Here is a 16523-nt window from a genome sequence, read left to right on the forward strand (position 1 = left end):
AAATCATAGCTCATTTACTGTCTAAGTATGTGATTATAGTCTTTACACCCAACTTTTCTGATTTTCAGTCTCCTCATCTGTAAAATTAGGATGAAGAGAGTTACCTAACAAGAATTTTAAAGTTTAAAAATATTATTGCTCTTTTCTTAAGAATCAAACTCACAGTGGCAAGCATACACAACTTTGGCCAGTTTTTTTTCTAAGATTTATCTAGCAAGTTATTATGTAAAATAGTATTTGAAAGTGGATTTCCTATATTTGACTTGTAGATAATCAAAAACTGTGTTTATGATACAGATCTTGATAGATGAAAGAAATTGGTCCATTTTGTAACAACGTCCAGCTAATAAATACCTAAAAATAATATTGCCATTCTCCTAAGGAAAATCATGTCTCATTTACTGTTGTCTAGTCTACAATTATAACAGAACCACTGTTTATGAACTATTTTGTAGGGCAACTGCCTAGCAATACCTGTATGCTGCTCCCTAACATAGTTGCTTACTCAGTATATGAAACAGCATAAAATTGGACATGTTGGGAAAAAAGTTTCAGTAGATTTCTATAAAATCTTCAGTTTTGCTTGTTAAATGTGCTCATAGGTCTTGTCTGGTACCTTTCCCTAGGCATGTGTGGTGACTTTTTAAGTTCCCCATGTATGTAATTGCTTTTGAATGTCCTGCTTGGTAATGTCTGGCTCCCAAAAAGAGAAAAAAAGAAAAATGAAGTGGGGAGAAAATAAAAGAGTGCCAGCCCTTTAAATCTCTGGAGGTCACTTCAGCCAGAGAGGGAGGGGCTTACAACAGTGGAGGGAGGTGCAACAATAATGACTGCTTGCCTCCTTTTCTGTACCTCTCAGATCAGAGGCAGCAATCACTCAAAGTACAGATCCCCTATATTTAGAGGACAGGGTCCTTTTTGCCCTCTCTGGCTCCCACAAGCTGTGTGCAAGGTGCTTCTGGAATGGCTTAGAGCTGTCTGCCAAATGGCTGAGGGGTGGTGGATTGGTAGCTGCTACTGAGCTAAGAGCTGAAATTGACCAAAATTAACTGTAATTTATCCTCTAAGCCTTCCTCTGGAAGTTGCAATCCTTCAATATAATCCAGTGTTCCAAAATAGCTTCATCAGACAGAATCTACCAATGCAATTATTGTCTAGGTGGGGAAACAGATTCCTGAGGCTTCCTACTCCATCAACTTCCCAGAATCCTCTGTAAATAGTGCCATTTTTAAAAAGAAAAAATCCAGATCATTGATCTTTCAATATCTAGTACTCTTATAAAAAATAAGAAATAATTCTGATTAGAAGAATGATTTGGAATGTTTATCCCCCACACACCAAATATGTTTCAAAATAATTATTTCAAAGATTAGCCTCCTCTTATGCTCCACATGGAAAAGTCACATTATCTGTTCCTTAAGCAGCCTGAATTTCCTTTTTTTCCACAGACTTCTGGAAAACATATGGCAAAGTCAGATGTCCAGGTGACAGTATTATCAGTTTAAGTGTGCTTTGGGTTTCTGGATAACTTGACAAGAATTCCAAATGAAATATGAATTCAAATGTTGTGGGAGAGTTGGGCTGAGAAAAAGGCCTTAGAATGAAGAATCCCTTCATGAATTTAACTTAGCTTGACTGTAATGGAATGTAACTTTCCGACATAAATGTCTTCCCCTGAAATCTCTAGAGACAGTCATTGAAAATTTGGCTTTTTGGTCTATTATTCTCCCTTCTCATTTTAAGTCACTTTATCATAATATATTGAGTAAAAATGAAAATTTAAAGGTATCTGCAATACAAAAATATTTTATATATTACAATATACCTTCAAGTATTTATGTATAATCGTTTTAGTGATCTGCATGAAATTTTATCTCTTTCCAGTTATATCTTTCTGCACTATAACATAACTAATTCCCTCTGTGATCTTGACAATATCCTCTTTGAGCTTGATTATCTGTCTTTAAAACAAGAATGATGCTTGCCTATAAACTAGATAATTATGATGAGTGAAGTGGAAATTAATATTATAAGGTACTTTGAGAACAAAATGCTAAGTAAGCATTGGACGTTGGGAGATAATGAACCCGTTAGTTTCTATACCTGGTCACAATTTGAATATTATAGGCCCAAGTATATTATTAAAGATCTTTAATATATAAAGTCAATGACTCTGGCTTTGTCATTCTATTAGGATCATTAGTCACTAAAGTGAAAAAAAAATCTATCCCATTAAAAAATTAAAGGCTAGAGATTTGTTCTGAACTCTGAATTTAAGAATATACCAAAGCGCGTATGTTATCAGAACTCAACATTATTCTAAAGTAACTACAAAAATTGTCATTTAACCTAATGTTTAGAAATTTACCTTAACTTAATTCTTTGTCTATTTTACATAATTATTCAAAAAGCAAACTGAAACATAAAATTTGAGAAAAAATTTAAATAATTGAGCTAAACTACTCTTTAAATAGTATAGTTTAAATCATTGTGGTAAATACTGTATCAAGAAAAAGGTTTGCTAAAAAGTATTATTTAAAAACTTTAGTAAACTAGGTCTAGTTAATAGAAATTTCTCAAACAAAAGGATTAAAATCTATTTGAGTATTTTAACATACAAATAAAATTTCATTGTAATATTCATGAAGATAAAAATATGCATATGACTTGGTAATATAGAAATTTATTGTAATGAACATATTGCCAGATATTAAGCTCATAATATTTTTAGGAAGCTTGCTTTGAAACTGAGAGCTGTGAGTTCTGCCAGTCATTACTAGCTTCGGGTCTTGGGAAAGTTACTTAATCTGAGCCTCATTTCCGTCTAAAGGTTTTCATCAAAACTAAATGATCTAATGCCAGGAACTACTTAGTACAGTACTTATTACTAATAAATGTCAATTACTTTCATTATTATTATTTTCCCTTATTATAAACCTGAGAAAAACATAACAGAGTCAAATTGTCCCTGATTCAGAATAATATTTGCTAATTGTCATGAATTTGGTGTCTATCTAGCACTTCCTTTCCAACGATTAGAGCTATTGTTTTGATTTATTTCCTTAGTCAGAGTGCTTGTGAAGGGTTAGATAAGGTGAACTGAGGAAAATATACCTCTTGATGAAAGGAAAAAGAGTTCTAAAAACCTACTTCCTGCCTATGAAGTTATTAGCATAGAACATATTAGGAAAATTTCTGTTGAATGAGAAGAGACTGCTGAAAACATTTATAATACAAAATTAATTTGTGGAGATATCTGAATGTAATTAATATTATCTGGGCAGATGATTTTATACACACACACGTTCACATGCCTTCATTGTAATAATATCTCACAGAAATAGTAGCTAGTCTGTATGCTCAAATAAAGATGCCAAATGGTATAGAAAATGCTTATTTCTTTTGGTTACAATTCTGCTAACTTTTCCTGCTGTCTAGTCATATTGAACATGTTCAGCTTTTTTTCTTCTTCTTCTGTGAACTGAGAGCAATATAGGTGGAGGGTGAAATAAAGGAGAAATCTGATTTTTACAGTATTTATAATGTCTGATTATTTGCCCTCTGTTTGAAATGAATGCACAGTTTTCCACTGACATTAGTGGGAATATCATGAGTAGATGCAAAAAAGTTATAGATCTCTTGATTTGGATATCTGCACACAGTACAACTAATGATACTTGTTTGTTTCAATTTTTAGAATCATGTATTTTAAAAGTTATTTGGTATGTTAGTTATATAAAATGAGATATATAAATCTTCCAGTAATGCTACCAACTCTGTATGTGGAAAAATTTCTTCAAGACATGTATCAAAACCTGTCTCAATATTTTTAGATGAAATACTGAGTTAGATGAACACGTTTTCTTTCTTCCACTATGTTACCAGCTAAACAATGTTTCCTCCACTTGCCTCTTATATGTATAAGACAAAAAGGAATTTAAATATTTAAACCAAAAATACAAGGGTATGAATAATACCTTGTTGAATAATTTGGGTCTTCTGGAGTCATGGTAATACCGGTGATAATAAATTCGCATGCAGGTACATTTGCAAGTCTACTCTTGTTTTAATTTAGATTTAGTTACAACTTACATTTTTACCCCTATATTTGAATTTAGGTATCCTATTTTACAAGATTATGCCCAACTGTCACTCTGTTTGTATAAGGATAAGTAAAGCCTTTTTTTCCCTCCCATGGAAGGAGCAAATCCTCAACCCTTAATAATGGAAATGGCTAATTACAAATTGGTATAAAGGAATATTTAGAGGTGTTACTTTTCTGCCTTGTTGCTTGGTTATTCTTCCCTCCAGTTTGGCGAATGTGAAGTGTAAATAGAGTATAATATCTTGATCAAACATTGTGTATGTGTGTGTATGTGTGTTTGTGTGTAAGTGATGGAAGAATTCTTTCATCTTGACAATAAGTTGAAGCTGCTTTTCACCTCAAGGTTGTAAAATGAAACTGACAGTAAAAACATGTTAATAAAAATAGTTGGGAAAGAACATGATGCTGTGTCATCATGTTAACTATATACGTAGTTATGAATGTTGCACTTGAGAAACTTTATATTGTTCAAAAACTAAATCTAGGATGTTTGATATTGGATTAGACTGGTAATATGTCTGCATTAATACAAAGGATAAATAGATGGCATGCCGTACTATTGGAAGGGCATAAAATAAGAAAGAACCTTCTTTCCTGAAATTCTCTGTGTGGAACTCACTGGATTGTTTTCAGAATACTTGTGTTTAATACAAAATGTTGCATGTGCTCTTTGGTTAAAAAAGCCAAATTTAAGATGAGATTTATATATATATATATATATATAAAATATATAATTATGAGATTTTATATTTATATATTTTAAATAAATAACTGAGTTGAAATGTTGGTAGGATTTCCTATTCTTTGGTTATGCTGTATGAAGGAAGATGAACTGTTTCTTCTGTGTATTTCCTTGCTGTTTGCAGAAAGATGAACTGCTTCTTTTGTGCATTTCCTTTCAGTGTATCTTAATTCAGCACAGAATTGACTAATTTGCTATCATATCTGCAGGTTCTGCCATTTATTAAGCCAGGTTTAATGTTTAAGACAATGTTAAGTGTCTGTCAGGTAATAGTAAAATGCATCCATTAAAAATGTATTACCAATACTCAGCAGAAGTCAATAACATCACCCGCTATAAAACAAGGTTGATTAGAAACTCTTCTTTTAAAAGACTCATTTAGAATCCATGACAAGCTGAAGCATCTCTATATAAACATACATCATTTCTTTGTGAATAGACATTTAGATTATCTGGTTTAAAATGAATTGGTTATTTCAGTTCCAATTATAGCATATTTATATCACACTTCCTAACAAACTGCTAAAGAAATTTGTATATGTGAATCTGATAGTATTAAACTTCCAAGTAATGTTAATCTAGATTTTCATAAGAATTATTACAAACTAAAATGAGTTTTCATAAATGTGGCTTAAAATTAGCAAGATAAATCTAACATTTATTGCCTAAATGTTTTCACAAAACCTTAGTTTCTAAAGTAGATGGCTATCTGGTTCGGAAATGAAAGAATAGGTCAAAAATTAACATTTATTATATACATTTGATTATATTAATAAAATATTAATATTATGGCTAATGGCTATATAATAATATAATTATGGAGTACTTAATTTATATATCAATATTTTAAAGATTGTTCACCCTTTTCTCATGTCCTTAGCCATGGACAGGTATTCAAAGTATATAGGAGATGGAAAGCAAGGATTCAAAGAGGCTGGTCGAAGTAGTCAGTCAATAATGCAAATATAGAAGAGCAGTGAAAAGAGAAAGCCAGGTTCACACACTAAGCCTGTTAGACACTGTGCCTTCCCTAGCAAAAATTTAATCATCGCCTTTCCATGGTGAAGCCATTAGGGTGGAGAGGTCAAAGGTAACTGCAACACTTGTCAGAAATTGGCATACTTTCACCCTTGCTTTATCATGTATTGACTTTAATAATGTATGTTTAATATCATGATCTGTCTTTCATTAGAAGGCTTGGGGCTTCAGCCACAGAGGTATAAAATCAACAAAACTGGTAGATGTAAAGGGCGTCTGCTTCTATATATACGCGCTTGTGTGTGTGTGTGTGTGTGTGTGTGTGTGTGAAAAACATATATATACGTATATAGGGATATTTGTGTATGCATATATAGTCTGTGCTCATATCTTTATATATGTGTGTGTATAATACTTGAATTTTATTCATATATGGAAAAAAGACATTTTCATATACACACTTTTATTTTTATATTCACACACTGCGATGAATATTGTAGTCAAGAAACATAAATTATGTGTATACAGATTTGTATATATAGTCATTGCTGTATCGTGTTATTGACCCTGAGGTGTATGTCTTTTTTTGTCACGAGGGAATTTATTTGGTTTATTCAAAATGACAAAAAGTACATTATCTCAAATGTTTATGGTTTAAAAAGTAAACAATTTAAAAATGTGTGCTTGCTTAGATCTATAAGAGTCAGAATGAATACAAATAAAGCATGCATGGCCTGATGGGAAGGAGTCTCCCAGATATGCAGTAAAGTCAGGATCTCCATTAAAATTTATTTATTCCTTATGGGTATAATTTATTCCTTATGGGTATAATCCTGGAAGGCCGTCTACCATAGTGATTTAGAGAGAGGATGTGGGAGTCAAGGAGGCAAGGGCTCTGGCCCCATTGTGAGACCTTGGGCATATTCCTTGCACTGAATCTTAATTTTCAAAACTGTATGTGTAATAGAATACATATCACATAATTATTTTAAGGATTAAATGAGATTCTGTAATATGAAAAAAATTAATAGGAAATGTTAAGCTGTATTTGGATGACAGTATTAAAAAAAAGAAAACACTAGCATTTATTGAGAGCTTACTATTTAGTTATCACAATTTACTTACATTTTGCTTGCATAATATCATTCAATACAGTTAATAATCCTAACAGATAGATATTATTTTTATTGTTAGATTTTACAGATGATGAATGTGGGGTTTGGAATCTGAATCCCTTGTTCAAGGCCGTTTACTTAACAAGTGGCAGAGTCAGGATTTGAAATCATTTTACTTTTAGAACTGGTGTGTGTAACTCATACACTACTGACAAACACTCAATAAAGTTAGTCACAACTCTTATCATTGTCGTCATTATTACATATGAACGAAAAATGGCCATAATTATCCACTAGGACTTATTTTAGTTCTTCAGGAAATATTTCTCCATTACTTCTGCTCAGAGATTTGTATGTCTGTAAATTTTTAATAAATATTATTGAATTTACTACTGTAAAAGATACTGAAAACCTTATTAAAAAAAAATAAAAGAAAGAAAGGAAAGAAAGAAGGAAATAAAAAGAAAAATAAAGGTCAACATAGAAATTTAATTCCTATGTACTGTATGAATGGACTCTCAGAAAGTTTCCTGATTTTATCTCCTATTATTCAGAAAAAACGTTTCAAGCTATGAATTCCTCATGATCTCACGATATAAGACATCCAGTGTTTTAGCCACTTTGTCCTGCAAAAAGCTTTTTGTACTTAATATTATATTATCTTTCCAATGCTCTCCCTGCAATAACACTTTGATGTACTATTCATCATTTCCATTTGGAAGAAGTAACTACATTCCTGCTTAGCTGTGACACTGCTTCCAGTACAATGTGTTTCAGTAATAAAGTGCATGCTTTCAGTGAAAGTATACGTTTTTCAAATACATGTCTCTCTGGCATATTTCCAGAGAGCATGACAGAATATTTATGTTTTTGTTTAATGGCAACACTCACTTCTTTCTAGGAGCAATTTTTGATGAATCTGCCAAAAAGGATGATGAGGTGTTTCGCACAGCAGTTGGCGACCTCAACCAAAACGAGGAGATCTTACAGACTGAGAAAATCACGTTCTCGGTGACATTTGTTGATGGCAACAACCCTTTTCAAGCAGTTCAAGAAGGTAAGTCCATCAGCAGTCCACTTTGTATTTTGTTTTTTTTTTTCGGTTCAATTCAAATGGCAATGAAATTGGATTTTTAAAAAGCCATAGCATGGACATCATTTTTGCATTTCTGCTGGGTTGCTTTTCTTTGAGAGAGTTATTTTATTGATGTTAATCCTGTGTTCCACTTCTGAAAGTGCAGAGTATGGAAAGTTATTGTTTTAATTGAAATATAATATGAAAATGGACATAAATATTTACAATAAAAGCTTTACAACGTTTTATGACTTCAATGTGAATGAAACTTTCCTTCAAAATATGACTTTCTATCTGAATTTTTACTCTTGTGTTTTTTGAGCTAACTGCCACCTTGAGCATTGTTACAACTTATGATGACATTTCAGTTGTATTTATGACAAATGTATTGCTGGAAGGAAAACTTTTAGACACTACAAACAAATCAAAGGCTTTGCACTGGGATCCTAACATACTGACCCAGGCTATAAATTTTTTACTCTGTACAATGTGCCAAATAATAAAGCACTTTCCTCCATTCTCTCTGTATACTTGAGTGAATTAAAATTTTTTGTAGATACAAAGTCATAAAAATACAAATTATTTTTATTATATTGGAATGATCATTTGTATGAATGAAGGTTTTGATTGCAACTTCTTAGACTAATAGAATTCTATTTTTGATGCTGTTATTCTAATAAAATATTTAGCCTTTTGATTGGCAAAGCACTCATTGTTCATGAAACTATTTGGTGCTAATCTATTTTATATTTTATTGTGGTAATATATTTAGATGAAAGATACTAATACAAAATTAATTTAGTCAAAAGAAGCATTTGTTTCATTAAAACTTTGAAGAGGATTTGGCAGAAGAAAAGACAGATGAGATATTTAATGTAGTAAAGGTTAGCAGGAAACTTTTTAAAGACAAATATTGAAGGGGTAAGGAAAGTAAACAAATGTTTTCAAAGAGTGTCCTTTTCATCTCATGTTGTATCTTCGTGATATACAGGTAACTTTTATTGGAATATGTTTTTGATCAGTAGCATTGGCTAATGTTGAAACTTATTTATGTTTATTTCTGTCAGTAAGACAATGGCTAGAACGATTAGTGGTCTAATGGATTTTCCTTCTTATTAATTTGATGGAATGAAAAAATATTATTTTAATGAAATGAACAGAAGTGTTTTAAGTAAAAGCTGTTTTTGCGAAGAATACATTGCTTATAATGGTATGGTGGGATTTTAACAAGTAAATATCAATTTAAAAAATCAGATTAATATAAACATATCATTATTTACATTTTGAAATCAGAATTATCCTGGGAATTTGGGACTTTAAGTAATGGATATGATAAATTTTCTATAGAAACATTTAAAAGCTGTCTAAATTGATATTAGAATCCACTAAGCAAACTGCAAAATAATAAAGTAGAATTTGTGGAGAATACCCAAGAATGTAAAATAATATATGCACTAAGAAGAATATGTTATTCATTTCAAAGAAATCTCTATGATATTTCTTTCTCAACTCTTTGTTTTAATGACTGGAATTGAGCAGGAAGAAAATGATGACCAATTTGTTTTAGTGACTATCTTCTCATTAACTACATATTAGGTAGAAAGGAGTTACAAAGGCTGAATAAATATGTCCCTAACACCATTTTTAGAGATTACACTTTGAAAAGCAAAGAGAACTTTTAAAATATCACAATTAATCTGTTTATATATTGCTTTGTGTAACCATTCTGCTGCCAGCTAAAATCTGGAAATAAAAATGTCTCTCAAAAGCTCTATTGCAACTTGAAAGAATTTGTGACACTGAAAGCAAGTGGAGAGAGGAAATAAGTTTTAAGTTTCCAAGACAGAGACCACTAGTTATTTGTCATGAAAGAAGAAAAGGCATGACAGTTTGCCTAATGGTTTCTGATGCTAACAAGATGTTCTGGACCGGTTATTTTGATGGTCTACTCTGGGTGATGAACCTGAAATAAGTTCTAGGAAGCTCTGGAGCTAATTTGTTTCCCCATTCAGTATCTAGAAAGATCTCAGCTAATTTTAGAAGTAAAAATAATTCTTTCTAGAGCTCTTTTTGTAATTGATTGGTTCTAAAAAATAAAGAGATAATATTCAACTGAAAGAGAACAGGAAACAATTCAGAGGTATTTTCTTAAATGTTTTGAGGAAGTAATTTAGGAGAAAACCTCAATTGTGCCATCAAAGATGGCCAGTTTTTCTATGATCACATTCTCGCTGCAATACCATTGAAATCTATAATACAGTCTTAAATCAGCTAATTTGTTTTTTACATTCTAAAGAAGGACGAAAGATTCAAGAACATAATTCTTACTGATTGTTTACCCGTTAACACTCCAGATGAACTTCTAAAAAATTAATGGTTTTGAGTTCTGTCTCCCTCTATCTTTTTGTTTTTTTGGTTTAAATGAATTTTAAAGTGTGATCCTTGAACAAATAGCATCATCAAGCATATAGATATTTGGTGATAATAACGAATAAGAATAGGGATCGGCCGACAGATAGATAAATGAAATCTAATAATCTGAAATCCTCAATTTATTTTTTTTGTTTGTTTTTTATTGTTCTCTTGTTTGTTCTATTGTTTGTTTTTGCTTCTCTGTAGCTTTGGTTACAGTAAATTTTGGCATAATAATAATTATTTTTAAGGTGAGTTTCTAGAAGAAGATATCTTGGTTATAATACAGGATCAATATTCCATTCTCTGGAGCTAAATGACCGTATTTTATCATCTTTATCATTATCCTTAATATTAATCTTAGCACTTTTAGATAAGTGAACAGTAGAAAAAAAAATTCATGTTTTCACAAAAGTAATCTGGAAATAAACCACCTATTTTCAAATAATTATTTTTCCCTTTCTTTTGAATATAGCTGTTGATAAGCCACTGTTCATCTTTTGAGTTGTGGGATGTTAGCTAAAGGCAAAGAATTTTTGATACCTTAACTAAGGAGGTTTTTTGGCTTTTTTTTTGGTAGGCTAATTTGGTAGCTGAGATAAAGCTTTCTCCTTTAAGAAGAGATACAAAAGAAAAAAATCATATGGGCTATTTTAGAAAACCTAGAGAATTATAGGGGCGTAAGATTATATAAATGTAGTTGGATGTTTTTACTATATAGATGAAGTAATTGTAGAGAAAGAGCTAAACCAAGACCTTCAGACCACTGGTCCAATATTTTCCTTGCTACATCTGCTAACCATACATAAACATATATATATGAATAAGAGAGATCACACAGTGTATTCTAGGGCTTCAGTAAGCACTATGGGGAATGAAAAATGGTAGCAGATTTATATGTTGTCATATGTATTACTTATTCATGGGTTTTAGATGGCATGGAATGGTACAAAAATTCCAATCTAGTTATCAACACCAGCTGCCTTGTATAAATCACTCTTGTTCTTTCACTTTTGGTTTTCCTCGTCTATAAATAATGAAGAAATCAGAACATAATTGATGTATTTTTAAGATCAGCTTCATCTCTATAGATGAGATGTTTCGTGATTCTTTAGAACACATTTCCAGATTTAGAACTTCACAGGATTATAGAAATGATAAGTTTCTCTTTGGAGAAGGCTTCACATTGCTGAAATTGCCTCCTACTTTTTCTGTAACTGCCTTCAAAATTAAATAAAAGGTTATTGGTACCTGTCCTTTGTTCTATTATCTCATCCAACTGTTCGCTGGAACCCAAAGAACTCATTACTGTCACCAGAATCGAGAAAGGCCCTTCTGTAGGTTCAGTGCCTGGACGAAAGCAGCTGCTCCTAGATTTCTCTCCTTACTCCTCTCTTACAGATCGTTTCCTCTGTGGGATCTGTGTACTGGATATAACATAGATGCACGAATGTCTGGTGTGAAAGACACTGCTGTCTCTACTGAAAGCAATAGCAGTTGTTTATATTGTTAGCTCTTAGCTGAGACCAACACCACTATGAGCCATGAAAGGTGGGAATTTACACCAAAACAAGGTCAGGGAAAGTCAGGGGAGTGCATTTGTAAAAATATTCACATTGGAAGGTGAATGCAGACATGTGAATTCACGTATAATTCTTGCATGCATCGGATGTATCAGAAAGGATGTAAAGCACCATGTGTTGATATTGAATGGCAAGATTCAGTTAAAACATTTTGAAATAATTTCTTTTATTAGAAAAACAGCTAAAAATTAAATGCATAGTGAAAAGAGTGTAAAGGCAGAATTATACTGTAGAGTCACAAATGGTTCCATTTGACAGAAAAAGGAGCAACTACATAATTATTCTTCTTTCTGCTGTGCTGTACTGCAAACCATTATAAACAATATAGATATAAAAGCTGTTTTTAAAATAAAAAGAAGTCATGGTTAAGACTGTTCATCTGCCCCGTTTCAGTCTGGTCCACCTTCAGCTTACTCGTTCAGTATCACAGCGTGAATACTGATTGCTCCCAAAGAGTCTTGGAAAAAGTGGACATCTCACTTTAATATAGTGACCATTTCAGTAGGATTTCCCTCATATATCTTCCAAAATAAAATTATTGTAATTGTAAAGCAATGAGAATACTTTCATTTATGGTTTATGAAATGTCTCCTTTCTTTACAGTTATATATAAAATGCACACGTATCCATATCATGTGCGTAATGGGGATAACAGGGGAGTAGCAGAGCCAAAAAGAGTATAAGGAACTCCAACTCTGAAAAAGCACTTCTCCAAAACACATAACCATTCAATGTGAATATTTCTGGTGCCATAGGCTAAATCTGAGCAGTCTGGTTCAAAGAGGATGTAAATGTAAAAGAATGATTTATGCGGCTGCACTATTTGATGCTTTATTCTGGGGCTTAGTCTCATCATTTATATTCCTCTCTGCTTTAATAGATAGTTTCACTGTGATAAAAAAAAATCTGCTAATTCCAAAATGCTTAGATTGGATTCTGCAACTTCTCTAGCATAGGACTGCAGTGTGTATGCCACCTGTCAGCCTGTGTTTTCCTGGACCAATTTTGATAACTCCAATTCCAGCTTTATTTTCTGAATTGCCTGACAATATATTGAACTTGAGATTTGGTGGCTCCAGGGGCCAAGAAACAAAACGTGAACATCATGTAGGTATAATTGTGCTCATTTATTCGTTGTTCATTTTTTCATTCCTCCTTCCCGTCCCACTTCAGGGCCGGTGTTGTGCTTTGAATCCCAGTCTCTAGGCCCCGTCAATGCTCTGTGTAACTCCTGCCCAACTACATGTGCGAGCGGGTGGAAGGAATAAGTGATGCAGCTGACCGGCCATCTCCAAAAACTCGCGCATTGGGAGGGTTACTGGATGTCCATTCAGTGGCTCTCTGGACCATTTGCTTCCCTCCATAAGTCTGGGATATTTAGGTTGGTCAATTCCCCAGCAAATCTCCTGCCAAGCCCGGGATCACTTTTCCTCCCTACCTGCCACTTTCTGAGGATTGGCTTATAAGGTCTGGAATCAGAATCTGCCTGTTGTGTGATCTTCAGTACCCATCATCAATGTAGTATTAAAGTATACAGAATTCTAATCTGTTAGGGACAACACCAGTATGCATTCTTTTAAACATCTCATACTAACCCTTTCCATTGAAGAATTGCCTATCAAGAAAAGTTAAAATAATATATATTTGGAATCTAATTTTGAAAGCACTCAGTCAAATCAATCTATCCAAGTACTTCTTAAAAGCTTAGTACTGTTCCAAGACTGGGTCAGCCACAATAGGAGATAACAACAAAAACAGAAGACACAGTGTCTGACTGCAGGAAGCTTAAAAACCTGAAGAGGGGCTGTGGATTTTTGGAGTGTAAAAAGTCGTCATTGCCTTCTACCCGTAACTTGGGTTTTTAATTGTGTTCATAGTAGAAAGGAACAAATGTTCTAGCTTTTTAAAATACTTACTTTTCAGAAAAGAGAGAGAATTTCTTTAAAGATTCTAAATTTCTAAAATTCATTGTTTTATTTTTTAACATAATGTTAATGAAGATACAAATTGCAGAACTTAATCCTTTTTTTTCTGTGATTTATTGTTGTACTCCTGTATTGGTAAGCCTTCCCCTTATCTCATTCCATACCACGCTCTTAAAGTAACAGGTCTCTAATACTATGAATAGATTGAAATTGAGATATTTGTAGACCTCTATATCATAATTTTGTGGGCTTTATGCTTCGAGGCCTTTTACCTCGCTATATCTATGACTATGTACTGTTGTGTAAGTTACCTCATAAAATATATATTGTAGCAATATGTGCTACACTGGATCTTGTTTTGTTTAGAGGAATCTCTAGCAGCTTTCTGTGAAAGCTGTGTTTAACAGAAGTAAAGATTTATTCTTTTATTGTTGCTTAAGTGTTCCTTCTTTCTACCAAATATTATTCTCATAATAATAGCACGCTACTTTCTTCCGTTCTCTTTCTGCCTCTACAGATACAGTGCATGATTATGGCAGCATAATTCAGTTTTTAATCTCTTTTTATGACACTGACTTGGTAAAAGAATCACCTATATGTCTTAAAGTGACTCTGAATATATGGTTTATTGGATTAAAAACCACACTTACCTACACTCTGCAGTTATAATGAGAGTCCATTGTGCAGTCGCAAAAATAATTTAAGTTCCTATTGGACAAACCAAAGATGACTTTACTATATTTAGAATTTTTAAACTAGTATCAATATTATAGATATGCAGACTTCAAGTGATCCAGTCTACTTGCTTAATTTGAGACCAAAAAATAACTTGACTTTTTATTTTAACATTTATCACCTATTTTTGCATGTCGTTGGCAAGTGTTGTTAGGTTTCTGGGAATCACACTATGTGGAGTCTTTTAGTACTCATGCAACATTTTGTTGAATTATCTTGTAATTTTCAATAGAATTATTATTGAAACACTCACTTTTAAAAGAAACACACACAAAGCCACTGCAATAGGAAATTACTTTTTCTGAGAAAAGAGAGAACGAATCAGCAAGTACTTTTGTGGTGCATGTAAGCAGTCGCTTTGAACTAATTACTCTGCGCAATGCTGTGCTCTCCATTGGTTGTCCTGTACATAGTCTTACGAGGTTAGCTTGACCTCCGTTATCGTGTGTTAGGTCCTGCACTATGTGTGCTCCTCTTCCTTCTGCCCTCCCACTATATTGCTCTTTTTTAACCCTCATTCATTCCCCTTTTAATCCTTGACTCTCCATATTGTACTGTATACACAGGATATCTACATTTGAGTCAGTATATGTCTTAAATTTGTTGCCATTTATCCTCCTTGGAAAGGTGATGAAAATTAAGTGCATAGGCCATGGAATTAGGTAAATCTGCCTTTATGTGAATTCTGCTCCATCCCTTACTCTCTGTGGGACCTTGAGCACACCTAGTGTTGCTGAGCCTCAGTTTCTTCATATATAAAATGGGGATAAATACATACTCCATGGGATTGCTATGATTATGTGATTATTGTATGATAATTACATGGAATTATAATTACGGTTTTTGAGTTCCTCTACTAATCTAAATACCTCTTAATAATAGTGGAGTACATGATGATTTAGTATCATTGCATGTGTCCATCAGTAAATTTCTATCCTTTTCTGACCTTACCTCCCCAAACGTTGTCCACCACATGTATTGGTGGTTCCCATGCATATCACTGACAATACTAGGCTTAGTATCTGCCAAGTCAGTGTCATTTTTTTGCTCAACTGAGTCATTCCTTATCAAGATCCTGAATGCTGGGGTTGTAAACATATTATAGAAATTAAATGCTTCTGCTTTTTTCTCTCTTCCTGGGCTAGTTCTGCTAGTCAGCACAGGAAGATGGGAATTATGTTTGTAGTATAATTTACTTGGCAAATAGTAGCGATGTTGCAACATGTGTACTTAGGGTTGGGAGGATTTAAAATACCTTGTTACCAGTTCTGGGAAGTAGAGAAAGCCTGTGGAGACCAAATTGAAGCTTTCTGATGCTTTGTGTAGGCTTAATATGATCAGTGCAGTAAATAAGGCACTGAGTCATAACTAAATGGAATTCAATTGTAGAGAGGCATAATGTTGTAGAAGAGCGATATATGTGAAGGTCGAACATAGAAATGAATTCAAGGAAAGCTTTATGCTTTGAGAGATGCATCATGTCTGTATTTTGAGTTTATTTCTGACATGATAGGTTAAAAGATTATCTTTCTATATTCCACACATTTTCATTCCAGCTATACGTGTGCAAATATTAACTCTAAAAACTTGATCATTAGTTTCTTTGCATTTCCAGTACTAATCTTCATTAGCACATGAAATCGTGTTATTTTCTCAGGAATTCATTCCTCATTTCAAGACATATTTGCTTTTTGGTCCTTGGTAGACTAATATAATATGATGGCAAGATTGGCTAAACTCATTCCTTAAGCTATATTTTCAAAAATAGGAAAGACTTAAAATGTGTATTATATATGAGAAATATATTCCAAAGTGGACAATAAATATGTTCTCTCAAAATGTACTTTTTGGGG

The 16523-nt window shown here is 32.9% G+C and overlaps 1 protein-coding gene across 3 annotated transcripts in view; it reads left to right on the plus strand.

The window, feature by feature from the left end:
• GRID2 (glutamate ionotropic receptor delta type subunit 2) overlaps nt 1-16523 on the plus strand; it is a 1475972-nt gene that overhangs the window by 256814 nt on the left and 1202635 nt on the right. For all 3 annotated transcript variants that reach the window (XM_087434598.1, XM_087434599.1, XM_004430960.3), the window contains exon 2: nt 7842-7997. In XM_087434598.1, coding sequence (XP_087290724.1) covers nt 7842-7997 — 156 coding nt within the window. The remainder of the gene's footprint in view (nt 1-7841; nt 7998-16523) is intronic.

The sequence above is a fragment of the Ceratotherium simum genome, chromosome 8 (assembly GCF_057802395.1).
Source record: "Ceratotherium simum simum isolate JZ-2026a chromosome 8, ASM5780239v1, whole genome shotgun sequence".
NCBI classification, from domain to species: Eukaryota; Metazoa; Chordata; class Mammalia; order Perissodactyla; family Rhinocerotidae; genus Ceratotherium; species Ceratotherium simum.